This window comes from Heloderma suspectum, chromosome 7 (assembly GCF_057233095.1).
Source record: "Heloderma suspectum isolate Gila_16-S chromosome 7, 16-S_ref, whole genome shotgun sequence".
Lineage (NCBI taxonomy): Eukaryota > Metazoa > Chordata > Lepidosauria > Squamata > Helodermatidae > Heloderma > Heloderma suspectum.
Window position 1 is genome coordinate 55,557,841 of NC_139464.1, and position 18,567 is coordinate 55,576,407.

At 44.4% G+C, this 18,567-nt stretch overlaps 1 protein-coding gene across 1 annotated transcript in view; it reads left to right on the top strand.

Annotated features, from left to right (window-relative positions):
* LUM (lumican) overlaps nt 1-16,746 on the top strand; it is a 29,354-nt gene extending 12,608 nt beyond the window's left edge. The window contains exon 3 of the mRNA XM_084810298.1: nt 14,189-16,746. Coding sequence (XP_084666424.1) covers nt 14,189-14,343 — 155 coding nt within the window. The 3' untranslated portion in view covers nt 14,344-16,746. The remainder of the gene's footprint in view (nt 1-14,188) is intronic.
* The last annotated feature ends 1,821 nt before the right edge of the window (nt 16,747-18,567 follow it).

The window sequence follows — 18,567 nt, forward strand, 5'->3', positions numbered from 1 at the left end:
GTAATGCAGTGCCCCCACTCCCAACCCAGACAACCTATCCAGAAGGATACCATGGTTGATGGTATCGAAAGCTGCTGAGAGGTCCAGAAGAATCAACAGGGTCGCACTCCCCCTGTCCCTCTCCTGGCAGAGGTCATCCCACAGGGCGACCAAGGCAGTTTCCGTTCCAAAACAAGGCCTGAAGCCCAATTGAAATGGATCTAGATAATCCGTTTCATTCAACAGTGCCTGGAGCTGTCCTACAACCACCCGCTCAAGCACCTTGCCCAGGAAGGGGCTGTTGGCCACTGGCCTATAATTATTAACATCCTCTGGGTCCAGGTTAGGCTTTTTCAGGACTGGTCTAATTACCACCTCTTTTAAAGTGGCAGACACCACTCCCTCTATCAAGGAGGAATTTACAACCTCCTGGACCCTCCTGGATCCTCCATTAAGTTGTGTCCGACTCTTCGTGACCCCATGGACCATAGCATACCAGGCCTTCCTGTCTCCTGGGGTGTGCTCAAGTTCATATTCATTGCATTGGTGATGCTATCTAGCCATCTCATCCTCTGCCGTCCCCTTCTCCTTTTGCCTTCAATCTTTCCCAGCAGCAGGGTCTTTTCCAGAGAGTTTTCTCTTCGCATTAGGTGGCCAAAATATTTGAGCTTCAGCTTCAGTATCTGTCTTTCCAATGAGCAGTCAGGGTTGATTTCCTTTAGGATGGACTGATTTGACCTCCTTGCAGTCCAGGGGACTCGTAAGAGTCTTCTCCAGCACCACAGTTCGAAAGCATCAATTCTTCGGCGCTCAGCCTTCCTTATAGTCCAGCTCTCACAGCCATACATTACTACTGGGAAAACCATAGCTTTGATTATGCGGACCTTTGTCGGCAAGGTGATGTATCTGCTTCTTACTATGCTGTCTAGGTGTGCCATAGCTTTCCTCCCAAGGAGCAAGCATCTTTTAAATTCATGGCTACAGTCACCATCTGCGGTGATCTTAGAATCATAGAATAGAAGGGTTGGAAGGGGCCTACAAGGCCATCGAGTCCAACCCCCTGCTCAATGCAGGAATCCAAGTCAGAGCATCCCTGACAGATGGCTGTCCAGCCTCAACTTGAAGGCCTCCAGTGTGGGAGAGCACACCACCTCCCCAGGTAATTGGTTCCATTGTCGTATTGCTCTAACAGTCAGGAAGTTTTTCCTGATGTTCAGCCGGAATCTGGCTTCCTGTCACTTGAGCCCATTATTTCATGTCCTGCACTCTGGGATGATCAAGAAGAGATCCTGGCCTTCTTCTCTGTGACAACCATTCAAGTACCTGAAGAGTGCTATCATATCTCCCCTCAGTCTTCTCTTCTCAAGGCTAAACATGCCCAGTTCTTGCAGTCTCTCTTCATAGGGCTTTGTTTCCAGTCCCCTGATCATCTTTGTTGCCCTCCTCTGAACCCTCCCCAGTTTGTCTGCATCCTTCTTAAAGTGTGGTGCCCAGAACTGGACACAGTACTCCAGATGAGGCCTAACCAGTGCTGAGTAGAGGGGAACTAGTACTTCCTGGGATTTGGAAGCTATGCTTCTATTAATGCAGCCCAAAATAGCATTGGCCTTTGTTGCAGCCACATCACATTGTTGGCTCATATTCAGCTTGTGATTGACAACAATTCCAAGATCCTTCTCGCTTGTCGTGTTGTTGAGCCACGTATGTAACTGTGCATTTGGTTTCTTTTTGCTAGGTGCAGAACTTGGCATTTATCCCTATTAAATGTCATTCTGTTGTTTTCTGCCCAGTGCTCCAGTCTATCCAGATCACTTTGAATTTTGTTTCTGTCTTCCAAAGTATTAGCTATCCCACCCAATTTTGTGTCATCTGCAAATTTGATCAGCATTCCCTGCACCTCCTCCAAGTCATTAATAAAAATGTTGAAGAGCACTGGGCCCAGGACTGAGCCCTACAGTACCCCACTCATTACCTCTCCCCAGTTTGAGAAGGTCCCATTGATAAGCACTCTTTGAGTCCGATTCCAATTCTGTAGCCAACTGTGGATCCACCAGATCATTGTTTCATCTAGCCCACCTTGAGCTAGTTTGGGCATCAGGATATCATGGGGCACTTTGTTGAAAGCTTTGCTGACGTCGAGGTATATGATGTCTACAGCATTCCCACAGTCTACAAGGGAGGTTACTTGATCAAAAAATGAGATCAGGTTTGTCTGGCAGGACTTGTTTTTGACAAATCCATGTTGGCTTTCAGTAATCACAGCATTGTTTTCAAGGTGCTTACAGATGGATTGCTTTATCTTCTGCTCCAGAATTTTCCCAGGGATTGATGTCAGACTGACTGGTCTGTAGCTCCCAGGTTCCTCCTTTTTACCCTTTTTGAAGATAGGGACAATATTAGCCCTCCTCCAGTCATCTGGCATGTCCCCCGTCCTCCATGTTTTCTCAAAGAGAATAGACAGCAGTTCTGAGAGTTCTTCTGCCAGTTCCTTTATTACTCTAGGATGCAGTTCATCTGGCCCTGGAGATTTGAACTCATTCAAAGTCATTAGGTGTTCCTTGACAATATGCCTATTGATCTCAAGCAGCAATCCTGCCCCTTCAGCCCGTACTTCGCCTCTGCCAGTGGGGTCATAGACCCTCTTTTGGGAGAAGATAGCCAAAGTAGGAATTGAGCAGGTCTGCCTTTTCTTTGTCATCTGTTATCGTTTTGCCATCCTTATTTAAAAGCTGAACAACCATTTCTTTCCTCTGCCTTTCACTATGCACGTAGCTGAAGAAAGCCTTTTTGTTGTTTTTAGCATCCCTCACTAACCTCAGTTCGTTCTCAGCTTTAGCCCTCCTGACGCCATCCCTGCAATTCTGTGCTACCTGCCTGTACTCTTCCTTTGTTACTTGGCCTTCTTTCCACTTCCTATATGTGTCCTTTTTTTTGTTTTCAGGTCATCCCTAAGCTTATTGTGAAGCCACATTGGCTTCTTCTGTTGTCTTCCACCTTTTCTTCTTGTTGGAATTGTTTGTGATTGTGCCTTGAGAATTTCCTTTTTTAAAAGCTCCCACCCATCTTGGACTCCTTTTCTCATTAGCGTCGCTTGCCATGGGACCTTACTGATCATTGTTCTGAGTTTATTAAAATCAGCTTTCCTAAAATCCAGGGTACGCGTTTGACTACACTCGGCTTTTGCTTCCCTTAGAACCAAGAACTGAAGTACAACATGGTCGCTTTCCCCCAGAGTTCCTGTAACTGCTACTTCATCCACTAAGTCATCTCTGTTGGTTAGGATCAAGTCAAGAATAGCTGATCCTCTAGTTCCTTCCTCTACTTTCTGTAGGAGGAAGTTATCCGCCACACAAGTCAGGAATTTCTTGGAGGGGCCATGTTTTGCAGAATTTGTCACCCAACAAATATCAGGCAAATTGAAGTCCCCCATTACTACTACATCATGCTTCCTTAAAACATTGGCTATTTGCTTTTCAAAAGTTTCATCCTCTTCTTCTCCTTGGTTGGGTGGCCGGTAGTAGACTCCGACCACCAGGTTCCTTTTATTCTTTGCTCCATTTATTTTGATCCAGATGCTCTCGATGGGGCTACCAAGCTCCTCCTCCTGTATTTCTGTGTAGAGATATGTATTTTTCACATACAGTGCAACCCCGCCTCCCTTTCTGTTCCTCCTGTTCTTTTTGAACAAGTTATATCCTTCAATTGCTGTATTCCAGTCATGAGAGTCATCCCACCAAGTCTCAGTTATACCTATCAAGTCATAATTTCCCTCCTGTATTAAGAGTTCAAGTTCATTCTGTTTCCCATACTCTGGGCATTAGTATATAGACATTGAAGACCATGTGCTTCATAGTCTGGCTTTCTTCCTACATGTGTCTGAAGACTATTATTGGGCGCTATCAGAGCTGTTCTCTCTGTTGCAGTGCATGCACCTACGTCCATTGTTACCCCCAACATTACATCTCCCTTCCCCGTAGGATTCAGTTTAAAGCCCTCCTGATGAAGTTCTTCATGCTGTGGCCAAACACATTCTTCCCATCCTTTGTGAGGTGCAACCCGTCCCTTGCCAACAGCCCATGTTCCAGGAAGTATAGCCCGTGGTCCCAGAATCCAAATCTCTCTTGACGGCACCACCTTCATAGCCAGTCATTCACCTGGAGTATTTTTTGTTCCCTTTCTTTCCCTCTTCTAACTACTGGAAGGATGGATGAGAAAACTATCTGGGCCCCAAAGTTCTTGAGTTTCCTTCCCAAAGCTTCAAAGTCTGACGTGATTTCTTCGTAGCTTTGCTTGGCGGTATCATTTGTTCCCACATGGATGAGAAGAAAGGGATACCTGTCAGTGGGCTTTATGAGTGCAGGCAACCTTTCAGTCACCTCTCTAATTCGTCCTCCCGTGAGACAACATACCTGGGGAGTCCACGGGTCTTTGCAACATACTTGGGTCTCGATCCCACGCAGCAAGGAGTCTCCCACTACTACCACTCTTCTCTTCTTGTTGTAGGCCTGGGTTTCATCGCCTCTGTTTGACTGACCTTCAGCTCCTTGCTCACTCTCATGTAGATTCCCCTGTGATTCTTCCTCTGGAAGCTGTCCTCCAGTCTCATCCACAAGTACCTGGAATCTGTTCCACAGCTGCACTGCTTCCACTGGTGCAGAGTGGCATCTAGTTCTTCTTCTCCTAACTGTCACCCTTTTCCAAGGAGTATCCTCTACTCCATTTTTCTTCACCTCAGCATTTCCCACTGCCTCATATTGCTGTTGCTAGGGGTGAACGAAAGTCACTTACCTTTTCTCGAAGCTTTTTCGCGGTGGGGGGGAGCGCTTCGCTGCTCCCCCCGCGAAGTTCAGGCCGGGGGGGGAGGCTTCCCGCCTCGCCCGGCCGAAATTCAGGCCGGGGGGGGAGGCTTCCCGCCTCGCCCGGCCGAAATTCAGGCCGGGGAGGAGGCTTCCCGCCTCGCCCGGCTGCGAACACGAAAGTAAAAAAAAAAAAAAACAACGTCCCCTGATAGGCTACGTGATGATTCACGTAGCCTATCACGGCTAGATCTGGAAAGTCAGCCGTGATAGGCTACGTGAATCGTCACGTAGCCTATCACGGGTGACTTTAAAAAAAAAAAAAAAAAGTGTGTACGCGAATGGCGGCCCCCATAGGGAGCCGCCATTCGCGTTCCTTATTTAGTTGCTGTAGTCTACGTCAATGTTTACGTAGACTACGGCGAAAATAAGGGCAACGCAAATAGCGTTGCCCTTATTTTCGCCGTAGTCTATGTAAACATTGACGTAGACTACAGCAACTACATAAGGAACGCGAATGGCGGCTCCCTATGGGGGCCGCCATTCGCGTACGCGCTTTTTTTTTTTTTTTAAAGTCACCCGTGATAGGCTACGTGACGATTCACGTAGCCTATCACGGCTGACTTTGCAAATCTTGCCGTGATAAGCTACGTGAATCGTCACGTAGCCTGTCAGGGGACGTGTTTTTTTTTTCTTTCATTGTAATGGCGGGGGCGGCAGCCGGTCGAAAGACCGGCTGCCGCTCCCGCCCCGCTCGAACACCGGACGAACCGCCAGCCGGACCCGCCGCCGGGAGGGACATTCAGGGAAGGTAAGTCCCGTCCCGGGGGGGGGCGGGGGGCGGGGGGGCGGAGGATTTCTCCCCGAAACTTGTTCGGGGGGCCGAACACGTTGGCGCTCGGCCCCCTGAAGTTTCGGGGAGAAATTCTCCGCCATCCCTAGCTGTTGCTCTTCAAGCTTCTGGTCTTCCCTTTGCTGCTGTAGTTCCCTCATTCTGTCCAAGAACTCTTCGTGTTCTCTTATTCCCCGGAGGGCCGACAGTCGCCGCTCCAGTCCACTTACTTTTTCTTCCAGCAGCGTGATCAACTTGCACTTGTTGCAGGTGTAGGCCATGTTGTTCTCAGGCAAGAAAACAAACACTGCACACACCTTGCAGGTCACCACCACTGGAGAGCCTTGTCCTTCCATTGCCTCTTTTCCCTTTTTGTGTCTAGCTTTGTGATTGTTCTAGACTAGCTTGTGCCTGCTCCTCTACTCAGTAGAGGTTAAAAGCAGAGTCCCACTGGTGTGGAAGTGTGTGTTACAAGACAAATAAATGGAAAAAAGTTAGATAAAAAATAAAATAATATAAAAAATGAAAAAATAATGTTAGGGGCCTCCCCCTTGACCTCCCCGGCCAACTCCCCTGGCCAACTCCTGTTTGCTCCCCCTGTTTGCTCGTTCTGGTCACTCGCTTTATGGGAGCTTGCTTGCTTCCATAGTCCCTGGACCAGCTGGAGCAGCTTGCTCTGCTCTTCTCTGCTCAGCTGGGAGGCGGGAAACAGACTGAAGCTTCCCACCCACTCAGCTGCTGGGAGTACTCAGGCCAGCCCCCCAATTCAGTTGGAGCTCTCAGAAGCACCTGGTGAGCTCACAGCCACTCAGAAGGATAAAGGGCAGCCCCTGGGCTTCCTGAAGCCCACTTACTCTTAGCCTCTGTCTCCTTTGTCTCCTTTGTCTCTTCAACCACTGCAACTCCCCTGGCCAACTCCTGTTTGCTCGCTCTGGTCGCTTGCTCTCTGGGAGCTTGCTTGCTTCTGTAGTTCCTGGACCAGCTAGAACAGCTTGCTGTGCTCTGCTCTGCTCAGCTGGGAGGCAGGAAACCAAGAAAGTAAAATCTGTCCCTGCTTCCATTTCTTCCCCTTCCATATGCCAGGAAGTAATGGGCCCAGATGCCATGATCTTAGTTTTTTTAATGTTGAGTTTCAAACCAGCTTTTGCACTCTCCACTTTCACCCTCAACAAGAGGCTCTTTAGATCCACTTCGCTTTCTGCCATTAGGGTGGTATCGTCTGCGTATCTGAGGTTGTTGATAATTCTCCCAGCAATCTTAATTCCGACCTGTGATTCATCCAACCCGGCGTTTCTCATGACGTACTCTGCATATAAATTAAATAAGCAGGGCGACAATATACAGCCTTGTCATACTCCTTTCCCAATTTTGAACCAATCGGTTGTTCAATGTCCAGTTCTTACTGTTGCTTCTTGACCCTCGTACAGGTTTCTCAGGAGACAGGTAAGGTGGTCTGGTGCTCCCATCTCTTTCAGAATTTGCAACAGTTTGTTGTGATCCACACAATCAAAGGCTTTAGCATAGTCAATGAAGCGGAAATAGATGTTTTTTTCTGGAATTCTCCTGCTTTCTCCATGATCCAGCGAATGTTGGCGATTTGATCTCTAGTTCCTCTGCCTCTTCGAAACCCCGCTTGTACTTCCGGTAGTTTTCAGTTCACATGCTGCTAAAGCCTAGCTTGTAGGATTTTGAGCATAACCTTGCTGGCATGTGAAATGAGTACAACTGTGCAGTAGTTTGAACACTCTTTGGCATTGCCCTTCTTTGGAATTGGAATGTAAACTGACCTTTTCCAGTCTTGTGGCCACTGTTGAGTGTTCCGAATTTGTTGGCATATTGAGTGCAGCACTTTAACAGCATCATCTTTTAGGATCTTAAATAGCTCAGCTGGAATACTGTCAACTCCGCTAGCTTTGTTGTTAGTAATGTTTCCTAAGGTCCAATTGACTTCACTCTCGAGGATGTCCGGCTCAAGTTCAGTGACCGCATTATCATGGCTGTCAGGGACATTAAGATCTTTCCTGTATAGTTCTTCTGTGTATTCTTTCCACCTCTTCTTAATCTCATCTGCTTTTGTTAGGTCCCTGCCTTCTTTGTCCTTTATCATGCCCATCTTTGCATAAAACATTCCCTTGATATCTCCGATTTTCTTGAAAAGATCTCTAGTCTTTCCCATTCTATTGTTTTCCACGATTTCTTTGCATTGTTCATTTAAGAAGGCCTTCTTGTCTCTCCTTGCTATTCTCTGGAACTCTGCATTCAGTTGGATATATCTTCCCCTTTCAACCTTGCTTTTCGCTTCCCTTCTTTCCTCAGCTACTTGTAAAGCCTAATCAGACAGCAACTTTGCTTTCTTGCATTTCCTTTTATTTGGGATGGATTGAGTTGCTGCTAGGGATGTCAGATAATTTCTCCACGAATCTCGGGGAGGCCGAATGCCAGCACATTCGGCCACCCAAAATTTGTGGAGAAACGGTCCACCCCACCGCCCGCCCCCCCCCCCAGGATGGGACTTACCTTGTTCGAATGTCCCTGGTGGCAGCGGCTCTGGCGACGGTTCGGCAGTGGTTCGGCGGTGGCGGCTGCAGTGGCCGGTCTTCCGACCGGCTGCTGCTGCCACCATTTCCAAGTAAAACAAACAAACAAACGTGATATAGGCTACGTAAAGATTTACGTAGCCTATAATGTCTAGATTTTAAAAAAAAACCGTGATAGGCTACATAAATCTTTACGTAGCCTATCATGGCTGACTTTGGAAAAAAAAAAAGCGTAAATAGTGTTCTCCTTATTTTCACCTTGGTCTACGTAAATGTTTACATAGACTACATGTGTCAAAATAAGGAACGCAAATGGCAGCGCCCATGGGCGCCGCCATTTGCGTACGAGCTTTTTTTTTTTTTAAAGTCAGCCGTGATAGGCTACGTAAACATTTACGTAGCCTATCATGGCTGACTGCAGGGATGAAAACGGCGGTGGCTACGATCGCCGCAATTTGCGTCCCGGCAGGAGAGGAGGTTTTGTGGCCGGAGGGATGGGGCGCCTTCCCCCCGGCCAGAATTTCAGGGGGGAGGGACAGGTCACCTCCCCCCCAGCCAGAATTTCGGGGGAGAGGGACGGAGCGCCTCCCCCCCACCGCGAAGCAAGCTTCGGGATGAGGTAAGGGACTTTCGTCCATCCCTAGTTGCTGCCTCCAGAAGAATGTTACAGACCTCTGTCCATAGTTCCTCAGTAGGAATGTACGAAAGTGACTTACCTTTTTGCAGATTCTGTTCAATGTGGGGGGGGAGGCGCTCCGTCCCTCCCTCTGGAATCCTTGATGGGGGGAGAAGCGATCTGGTCCTCCCCCTCCGGAATCCTCGACGACTGGCTGTGCTCTGCGGCGGCCCTGCAGAGCAGCTGGCCAGGCCAGGGCCGTCCGCAGCCGGATTTCTGGCCCCGGTGGCTGCTGGGTTAAAAAAAAAAGGTGTATGCAAATGGCGGTGGCTACGGCCGCCGCCATTTGTGTACTCGGTTTCTTTTTTTTTAACCCAGACGTGATAGGCTACGTAAGTCTTTACATAGCCTATCATGTCTCTGTAAAAATTTTTTACTCTGTAAAAAATTACAGAAAACCTGACAAGACTGCAAATGGCAGCGGTGGCAGCTGGTCGGAAGACTAGCTGCCGCCCGGAACATCCGCCCCAGGTAAGTCTCATCCCAGGGAGGGGGGATCCGCAGGGGGGTGGGGTGGTGGCAGGCCGTTCCGCCACAGATTTCGGGGGGCCAAATGCACTGGCATTCAGCCTCACCGAGATCCGTGGCGGAATTCTCTGACATCCCTAGTCTGAGCCACAGTCAGCTCCAGGTCTTGTTTTTCCTGACTGTATGGAGCTTCTCCATCTTTGGCTGCAAAGTACATAATCAATCTGATTTCGATATTGACCATCTGGTGACGTCCATGTGTAGAGTCGCCTCTTGTGCTGTTGGAAAAGAGTGTTTGGTATGATCAGCGTGTTCTCTTGGCAAAACTCTATGAGCCTTTGTCCTGCTTCATTTTGTACACCAAGGCCATGCTTGCCTGTTATCCTGGTGATTTCTTGACTTCCTACTTTAGCATTCCAATCCCCTATGATGAAGAGGACATCTTTTTTTGGTGTTAGTTCTAGAAGGTGTTGTAGGTCTTCATAGAACCAATCAACCTCAGCTTCTTCGGCCTCAGTGGTTGGGGCATAGACTTGAATTACTGTGATGTTGAATGGTTTGTCTTGGATTCGTACTGAGATCATTCTATTGTTTTTGAGATTGTACCCCAGTACTGCTTTTCCCACCCTTTTGTTGACTATGAGTGCTACTCCATGTCTTCTAAGGGATTCTTGCCCACAGTAGTAGATACAATGGTCACCAGAATTAAATTCACCCACGCCTGTCCATTTTAGTTCTCTGATTCCCAAGATGTCGATGTTCAATCTTGCCATCTCATGTTTGACCACCTCCAGCTTGCCTTGATTCATTGATCTTACATTCCAGGATCCTAAACAATATTGTTCTTTACTGCATTGAACTTTCTTTTCACCACCAGACACATCCACAGCTGAGTGTCCTTTCGGCTTTGGCCCAGCCGCTTCACTCTTTCTGGTGCTACTTGGAAATTCCCTCTACTTTTCCCCAGTAGTATATTGGACACCTTCCGACCTGAGGGGCTCATCTTCCGGCGTCATCTCTTTTAGCCTTGTGATACGTTCCATAGTGTTTTCTCGGCAAGAATACTGGAGTGGGTTGCCATTTCCTTCTCCAGTGGACCACATTTTCTCAGAACTCTCCACCATGACCTGTCCGTCTTGGGTGTACTGCAACACAAATGGACATAGTTCACCTGGAAAATCCTCTCCCTAATGGTAGAGGGTTACTTGCACACCACTTGCTCAGCTCCTAGTGATTTCAATGGGCTTCCGTACCAGCAGTTAGAATTTGATTGTGATTTCCCCCCAATACTTCACTACACTTTGTCATATAGTAATTATAATTATAATTATTTATTAATCTTAGAAGAACTATCCTTTCAAAAAGACACAAATACTATGCATTTTGACCTGGCCGGTATATCAGGCATGGGAAAGTAAATGAATGGCATATTAACCTTACTCTGACTTCATCTTAAAAAAAAACACCACACACACACAAACTTTGCAAAATGTAAATTAATAGGATGCTAAGTGATGATTCCAAACTAGTCATCAAAATAAACTTCTAGTTGGAAATTATTTGATCCATTAATATTTTTAAAATAATCATTCGAAGGAAATACTAATACTAATGTTAATAATAATATAAACATGCTATAACTGCCTTAAGAGAGCATGAGAACCCAGTTCCACGTAACTCTTGCAGTTTCATTGAAATAGTTAGTACTATCCATCCTAGGGAATTTCTGGGACATATTATTATTTGCATGATCAAACAATCATAGGGTGAAGAGGGGAGAAGAAATTTCATTTGAAGAATCAATGGAAGGGATTAGGGATGGCCATCATGAGAAAACCTGACCCTTTTTTGCCTCACTGGATTTTTCTGGAGCCCCCAGCATTTGCAAGCTGAGCCATGGGCTTTTTCCTGAAATCCAGGAAGTTTCTCGAGTCACCCCCTCTCAAATCTCCATTCATGCAAATTGCAGCTGCAGTTTGCTTAATTTGCACAAACTGCACATGCACATTGCACAAAATGAAGCATATTATGGCTGCAATTTTTGAAAATTACAGCCCAAAGTTGCATAAATTACCCAAACTGTGGCCACAATTTGCATAAATGGAGATTTAAGGGGACAGGGACCTGAACATCTGCAAGCTGGCCCAACTTGATACAGATGGAGTTGGACCAGCTCGTGGTTAAATGAGCTACAGTTGGGGGGAGGGGGAGCTGCTGAAAGCTCAGTGAATTTCACGTCCAGGACGGATTCCTCTGACATCCCTACAAGGGATATATCTATGGTCACACTGAACATTTCTTTCCAGGAGGAGCAATAGTTCACAGAAACAGGCAAGAGGAAAAGTAAGAGCAGACCTCCTGGGACTAGGCAGAGAAACAAGGGACTACTGTTGATAATAATTTCTACTCTCTTTTCCCCCAAAATACAAATATGAGATGCATGAATTCCAGATGCACCTTTCAGAGCTTCACTTAGAAATCTGTCGAAGTCTTGCTGCTGACACATTACAAATCTGTCCTCCTGTGGCCATTTTCTGCTCATCTGCTTTCAGAATGTGAGTAGGAAAAGTGCCACAAGAAGACTCCGTAGGAAAGAGTTTGAAAGTTACAGCACATAGAGACTAATGGACAAGGTAATCAGTTGCATTCTCTGCCCATAGGCACTCAACATGATTGTACAATTGTACAGTTATTACATGAACAGTCTTCTGTTTGCCCAGACCATCAAGGCAGGACACACCTTCACTCAGTCAAAGGCTCTTATTCATGACCATTAACACTGCTCATGGACAACATGTCCAGTTCTGGCCTGTGAAATTTAAGAAGGTAAAGTGGAAGGTGTCCAGAGGAGGGAGACAAAGTTGGTGAGGGGCCTGGAGACCAAGCCCTATGAAGATAAGTTGAAGGAATTAGGTATGTTTAGCCAGAAGAAGAGGCGATTATGTAGACGATGGAGTGAATTGGTTTTCTATTGCTTTGGAATGCAGCACTTGAACCAAATTTCAAGAAAGGGGATTTTGCCTAAACATTAGAAAGAACGTTCTGATGTTCCAGGCTGTTTAACAGTGGAACAGACTGCCTCAGAAGGTAGTACCCTCTCCTTTGTCAGGGTTTATGAAGCAGAGGCTGGATGGCCACCTATCAGAGATGACTTAAATAAACTGTGTGCTTGTCATGGCCAAAATAAACATTCAGTGGCAGTCCTCAATCTGAGAACCTAGGTCATCACCACACAGTAGAAAAGTCTAGGGAGGGAGGGTACAATCTGGATGGGACTCAGTTGCTATACTTTCTTTATAAACTCCTCCCCTAGTCAGACACACATGGACTGTGGCTGGGAGGAAAGAAGCTAGGGAAGGAATATGCAGAGGAAAAGCAACATGGAAGGAGAGTGGACAAACTCTTCTCCCACCCCTGTTCCTCTTCTCCAAATCACATCCTCCTTTTGCTGCTTTTCAGCTGTTTGGCAGCAACATGGGCTACCAGCAACCAACTTTACAAAGACAAAACCAGCTTTATGTCTTGAACAGAATTACCAAAAAGGAAAGAACTAAAATTTTTCTAAATACAATCATTGTCCAAGGAAAATAGTATCTAAGCATCAGTAACTAGACTACACAGATCACAGTGCAAGACTAGCAGACAATGATCCAGTACAAGATGTAATGATAAGAACTTTGGTTTATCAGGAACAAGCAAGCATGCTAGTGTACACTTCTCAGTTACTCCCGCTTGACTCCATCTACCAGCAGAAGTGGCTAAAAAAACCCAGGAAGCCTCCATCTGTAGTTTGTATTTTGTTTAGTGTCACATCTGAACTGGTATCCCAGGCTTGTTGCTTTCCAAACAAGCCAGGATCATAAGCCAAATCAATCCCCAAAAGGGGAAACAGTTTTCATCTTACAGAATAAGATATATGCATATGTAGAGCATAGAGTTGTATTGTCAGTGAATTTAGTGTAAAGCACAATTTGAGACAAGTTTAAACAGTCTTACACAAATGATACATCTGCAGGAATTCCAAAGTGAGTTTAATAAATTTGGGTCAGGTTTATTAAGTTTGGATGAGACCTTTAGTGTGAAGCAAAATCAATCCACCAAATCTCTACTCAAAGGAACCCTTTACTAAGACAGAAATCTACTCTACCCAAGATTGAGGGAACCTTTGAGACCTCAGTGGACCACAACTGAGAGATCAGAATGCAAAGTATAATATATCTTTTATGAATTTACATCACTCTCTTAAACCCAGTGAGGCCCTTTGATCCATGATAGTTATAGAGGCAGAATTCTAGAATCTTTAAAGTGGTAATAATTAAAAACCTTGTTCTATTGATTACCAAACTAAATTCATTTATGGCCAATTTGTTTCTACTGTATTTTGAAACAATCCTCCTCTTACAACTTTCTTTGTTACCTTTGCCAATGTATCTGCAAAATAAAATCATATTACAATACCACTTGGGAACTATAAGGCTTCAGAACAGCATATATTCCTCCTGGAATTTACCAAGGTTTGGTAGGAAACAACCAAGATTTGGTATAATGAAGAAAGTCAAGACTTGCAGCTGCATCACTATGGTGGCATGTGGTCATCTCATGATCCACAATCAAAGTGATGTTGCTGGGGATCTGGTAACTTTGTGTTCTAACTTTATTTACTTTTATAATGACCTATAAACCTAACCTCTGACATTAGATTAGTTTAATATCATTTCTCTATAAACTCTTAAGGCCAAAAGCAATGCAAATCATTTGATAAGCTTAAGTGTCTGGTCATTTCTATTGATGCTCACCATCTGCTGAAACATTTGGCATTAATGGACTTTACAAACAAATATGCTAAACTGAGTATTCTCCGTTATTTTCTACTAATAATAATGTGTCGTTGATATTACAGAATTTCCAGTGAGCAGCTTTTGTAAGGTTGTTGGAGTACTAGCCTATTCTAGGGTCAGACATCTCCGTCTGGATGCAAATAATCTCACAAGATCTGATCTTCCCCATGAAATGTACAACTGTCTCCGAATGGCTGCTGAAATCTCCCTGGAGTAAATTGTGCCTCACTTCATCAGAGGCCATCTCTATCTTCATGCTTTACACCACAGTCACACTTTGAAACTAGAATGTCACCTTGCATAATATCTATTACATTCGCTAATAAGCAGCATGATTTTGGCTATCATTTTTTAGAAAGTATATATTCTAGTAAATCTGTGATGATAAAGTTTTGTAAAGCTAGGAAGTCCCATAGACTGTGGACAAAGTGTTTTCATGTTTATTTCTTAGACTGTTTTAGGAAAGACAACAAAGTACAGCCTGAGTTTGAATTTTTAAAAAGCACTGGTGTATACTCATGATAAACACACACCACACTCTTTGTGAGTGTGCAGCTCTACTCAGGTTTGCAGAAGTCAGGCATATTCTAATCTAGATGAAGTATTTAGTACGTTGGGGCTGGACCATGTATGTACACTATTTCTACATGTTCAAATCAAAGTTCTCCTGTTGATTTGTTTCACTGTTGCAATTATATTACACAGGAAAGCAATAATACATTATAGCTATATAAACTGAAAACATGTATAGGAAAATATATGTTAAGACCCCAGTTAAATATGATCCATGTGAAAGACTGAGAAAACAGCATCATTTTCTAGGTTTTATTTAGTTAATGCATTTTATATTTGTTCAGTGAAAATGTTGTGGTGTAGTTTGTTCAAAGCTTTAAAAAATCATTCTTTTACAATGAAACATGTACACCATTATTGTTATTCAGTTATTTGCATGCTATATTTTAACATGATTGTAGAAAATAAAACATAGCAAATGAAAAATATTGAGTGCAAATTATTGTCAAAATAAGTTTACATTTTTTAAAAAATGGCAAAAGAAAACAAACCAAAAAAGGTATTTTATATTTTGCTGCATTATTGTAAGGTTACAACTCCATTAAATAAATTGTTTTCTGTATTTTGTAGTTTTAAAAGTTCTTAATACAAAACTTACCTTAATGATCACTACGATGGGCCTTGCCTCTAATTCCAGTGAGTTGAAGTATGGATTAGAGATTACCCTCAAAGAAGTCCCATGAAATCAGTAGAACATTTGCTTATGTGGGATATACGTGTGTGGGATTAAAGCCAATGAATTTAGATACAGGTACACAAGATCTGATGCTTTCAAACTGTGGTGCTGGAGAAGAGTCTTACGAGTCCCCTGGACTGCAAGGAGGTCAAATCAGTCCATCCTAAAGGAAATCAGCCCTGACGGCTCATTGGAAGGACAGATAATGAAGCTGAAGCTCAAATATTTTGGCCACCAAATGCGAAGAGAAAACTCCCTGGAAAAGACCCTGATGCTGGGAAGGATTGAAGGCAAAAGGAGAAGGGGACAGCAGAGGATGAGATGGCTAGATAGCATCACCGATGCAATGAATATGAACTTGAGCACACTCCAGGAGAGAGCGGAGGACAGGAAGGCCTGGCGTGCTATGGTCCATGGGGTCACGAAGAGTCGGACACGACTTAACAACTGAACAACAACAACACAAGCTGTTTATGGAGTATTTAGGAACACTAGACTCTACAGTAGAAATCTATTTCATTTCAGCACTAGATGCAAGAAATTCTGAAGCAAACTAAAGGGCAAACTCATTTTACAATGCAAGTTCTTACTGAACTGAAAACCAGAGGGTATGGTGGATACCAAGCTAACAGGAGGGGTCAGATATAGAGAAGGCTCCAGATTCACAGTTCCTGGCATTTCCAGATAGGATTGGGAAATACTTCTGTCTGAACCCTGTAAGTAAGTGTATTCAGTTCTGAGCGAGATGGCCCAAAAGTCTGTACAAGACAGCTTTCTATGGGACCCGTGCTTTCACCCTCACCACACAGGCTTCAACTAATACATGTTATTGGTATTTAGAGAAAGCAAAAAACATAGATTAAGCTAGAAGTTTCTATACTATCCTTATTGAGGAAGAATGGTGGATTAGTCCATTAGTTTAGCAAGTCTCTGGTGGGAGGGGAATGTTATTTCTACTTCTTTTGGAAGTGTATGACAACTTCCTCAGATAAACACATTGCTTGTTGGCAGATCCCAACCTGAGGAAGGCCATCAGCTAGCATTCCAACAACAGACACATACCATACCTACTTCACATGCCCATGGGACTCCGGCAGCTGCTCCTTTCCACCTATTTCACTGTCCTCAAACTATCCTTACTAAGGCCTGAAACTGTCTTACATGTGAATGCAGGGAACATGTGAATGTGCTGTAGCTGGAAAATGAAACACACATGCAGTGGCCAATGAACAGGTTACTTTTTTTTCTTGCGTTTTCACTTTGTTTCCTAACACATATCCTGAAACACAAGCTGGAAATCAAATCAGCCCTCAGTTGTACTGTAGCTTCAATTAAGCTTTGTTTTATACTTTGCAAAACTAGCTGCAATAAATCGAGAAAATATAAATTGAGAGAGGTTTCATGTTGTAGGTTGGGGATGGCTGGTTGCTGGGTCTGGAAAACTGGAGGGCCTCTGCTGTAGCAAACAATGCATCCAACGTCACATATGTATTCCTTCAACCATGAATAGTAGAAATATGCTTTATTAGAAATTTCTAGCTAGAATTGTTGTGAATAACCTAGATGTACTAGATAATGTGCTAGAAGCTAAACTGCCATGCCCCTTTGCTCATAGTTTAAAAAATACTGTCACAAATGCCATTTTTCACACATGCTACTACAACACATTTTGAAAATAGAAGCATTGGCCCAAATACTACCATTTGTTTCAACTTGGTTTTACAAACCCACAGTTTATAAACCCACAAACTGACCTAAATCTCTCTTCTTAATCTGGGATTTCCAGATTAAGGGGTCCAGCGGCTACTAACCCTCAAAGGCTAACTAGAAACCTTGCATGCATAAGATCCATAGACACAATTTCTGCCTAAAACTTGCTCTACTTAGGGTGCAATCCTATGCATGTTTAGGTGGGAAAAAGTCCTACGACTACCAGCATTCCCTAGCTAGCTATGCTGGCTAGGGAATGCTGGGAGTTGTAGGTCGTTTTTCTGTCTAAACATGCATTGGATTGCACCCTTAGGGCGTAATCCTATGGCCACTAGTCAGTAGCTAGATGGCCATAGGATAGATGGCATTGGAGCCCGAGCTCTGAGGTCAGTTCCTGGAGAACTGACCCTCACCCCCTCCTGTGCCACCTCATAGGCAGTGCGGATCGGCCCCACACCCACACTCCATGCGCATAAGAGCAGCGTGGAGCAGCGAAAACGAGGCGTTCCCAGGGGCAGGGAAGTCAGAAATCCAGTATGACACATTCTATGTGTCATCCAGCTGCCGCTTCCTGCACTCTGAGGTCCTGCAGCTAGCCATGAAAGCAGGGCTGGGGAAGCGAGGAAGATATCCTCTCCTCACCACTCCTCCTGCCCTGCACTGGATAGGTGGTCACTCCTGGGGTAGGAAGCGACCATCGATCCTGATAGGATTGCTCCCTTAAATTCTTATATTGTGTAGCCAATGAGCAAATTGAATCCTTTCCAACAAAATCAAGATGCTTAGAAAGTGAAACATGGATGTCTAGTCTGAATCTGGAAGAAATCATATTTATCTGGATCTTGTTATCAATTTGTTTGACTTCAAGAGTGGCCAAGCCACATCATCAGAAATTGCTGCCCTTTTGATTTTTGGACTCATAATAATTTTTCCCATACACAAAATATAAAGCCATTGAGCAAATTCTGTAACCATAAATGACTACTTAGCGAGGAATCATTATTCTTTCTTAAGATTCTTATTGGTCTTATTTTTTTAATCAAATAAACAACACAGATGGCTGCTCACATAACCCACCCATTCACCTTCCTCATTCTCACCCATCCAATATACATAAAAAGAAAAAAACACCAAAAGGCAGGAGGCTAAACCACCAGACAGAATAAACCTTTAATCTTATGAACACTTACTTGGAAATAAGCCCCACTGGACACAATGGAACTTACTTCTGAGTAAATGTGCTTAGGAGTGTGCTGTAGGAGATATTGAAATCTCCATTCTTAATAGCAGAAATCACACTACATTAACTCTCAGACTATACCCATATCCCAATCCTCTAGGATACAACACTGTGTTAGAGCTCCTAGGACAGGAGAAGGGAGAGGCCTCAAAAGTTTCCTAATGCCAGATCTCATTCATGATGTTGCACTAGTCGCTAGTCCAGGGATGGGCAGAAATTTGTTTCATTTCCATTTTAATATG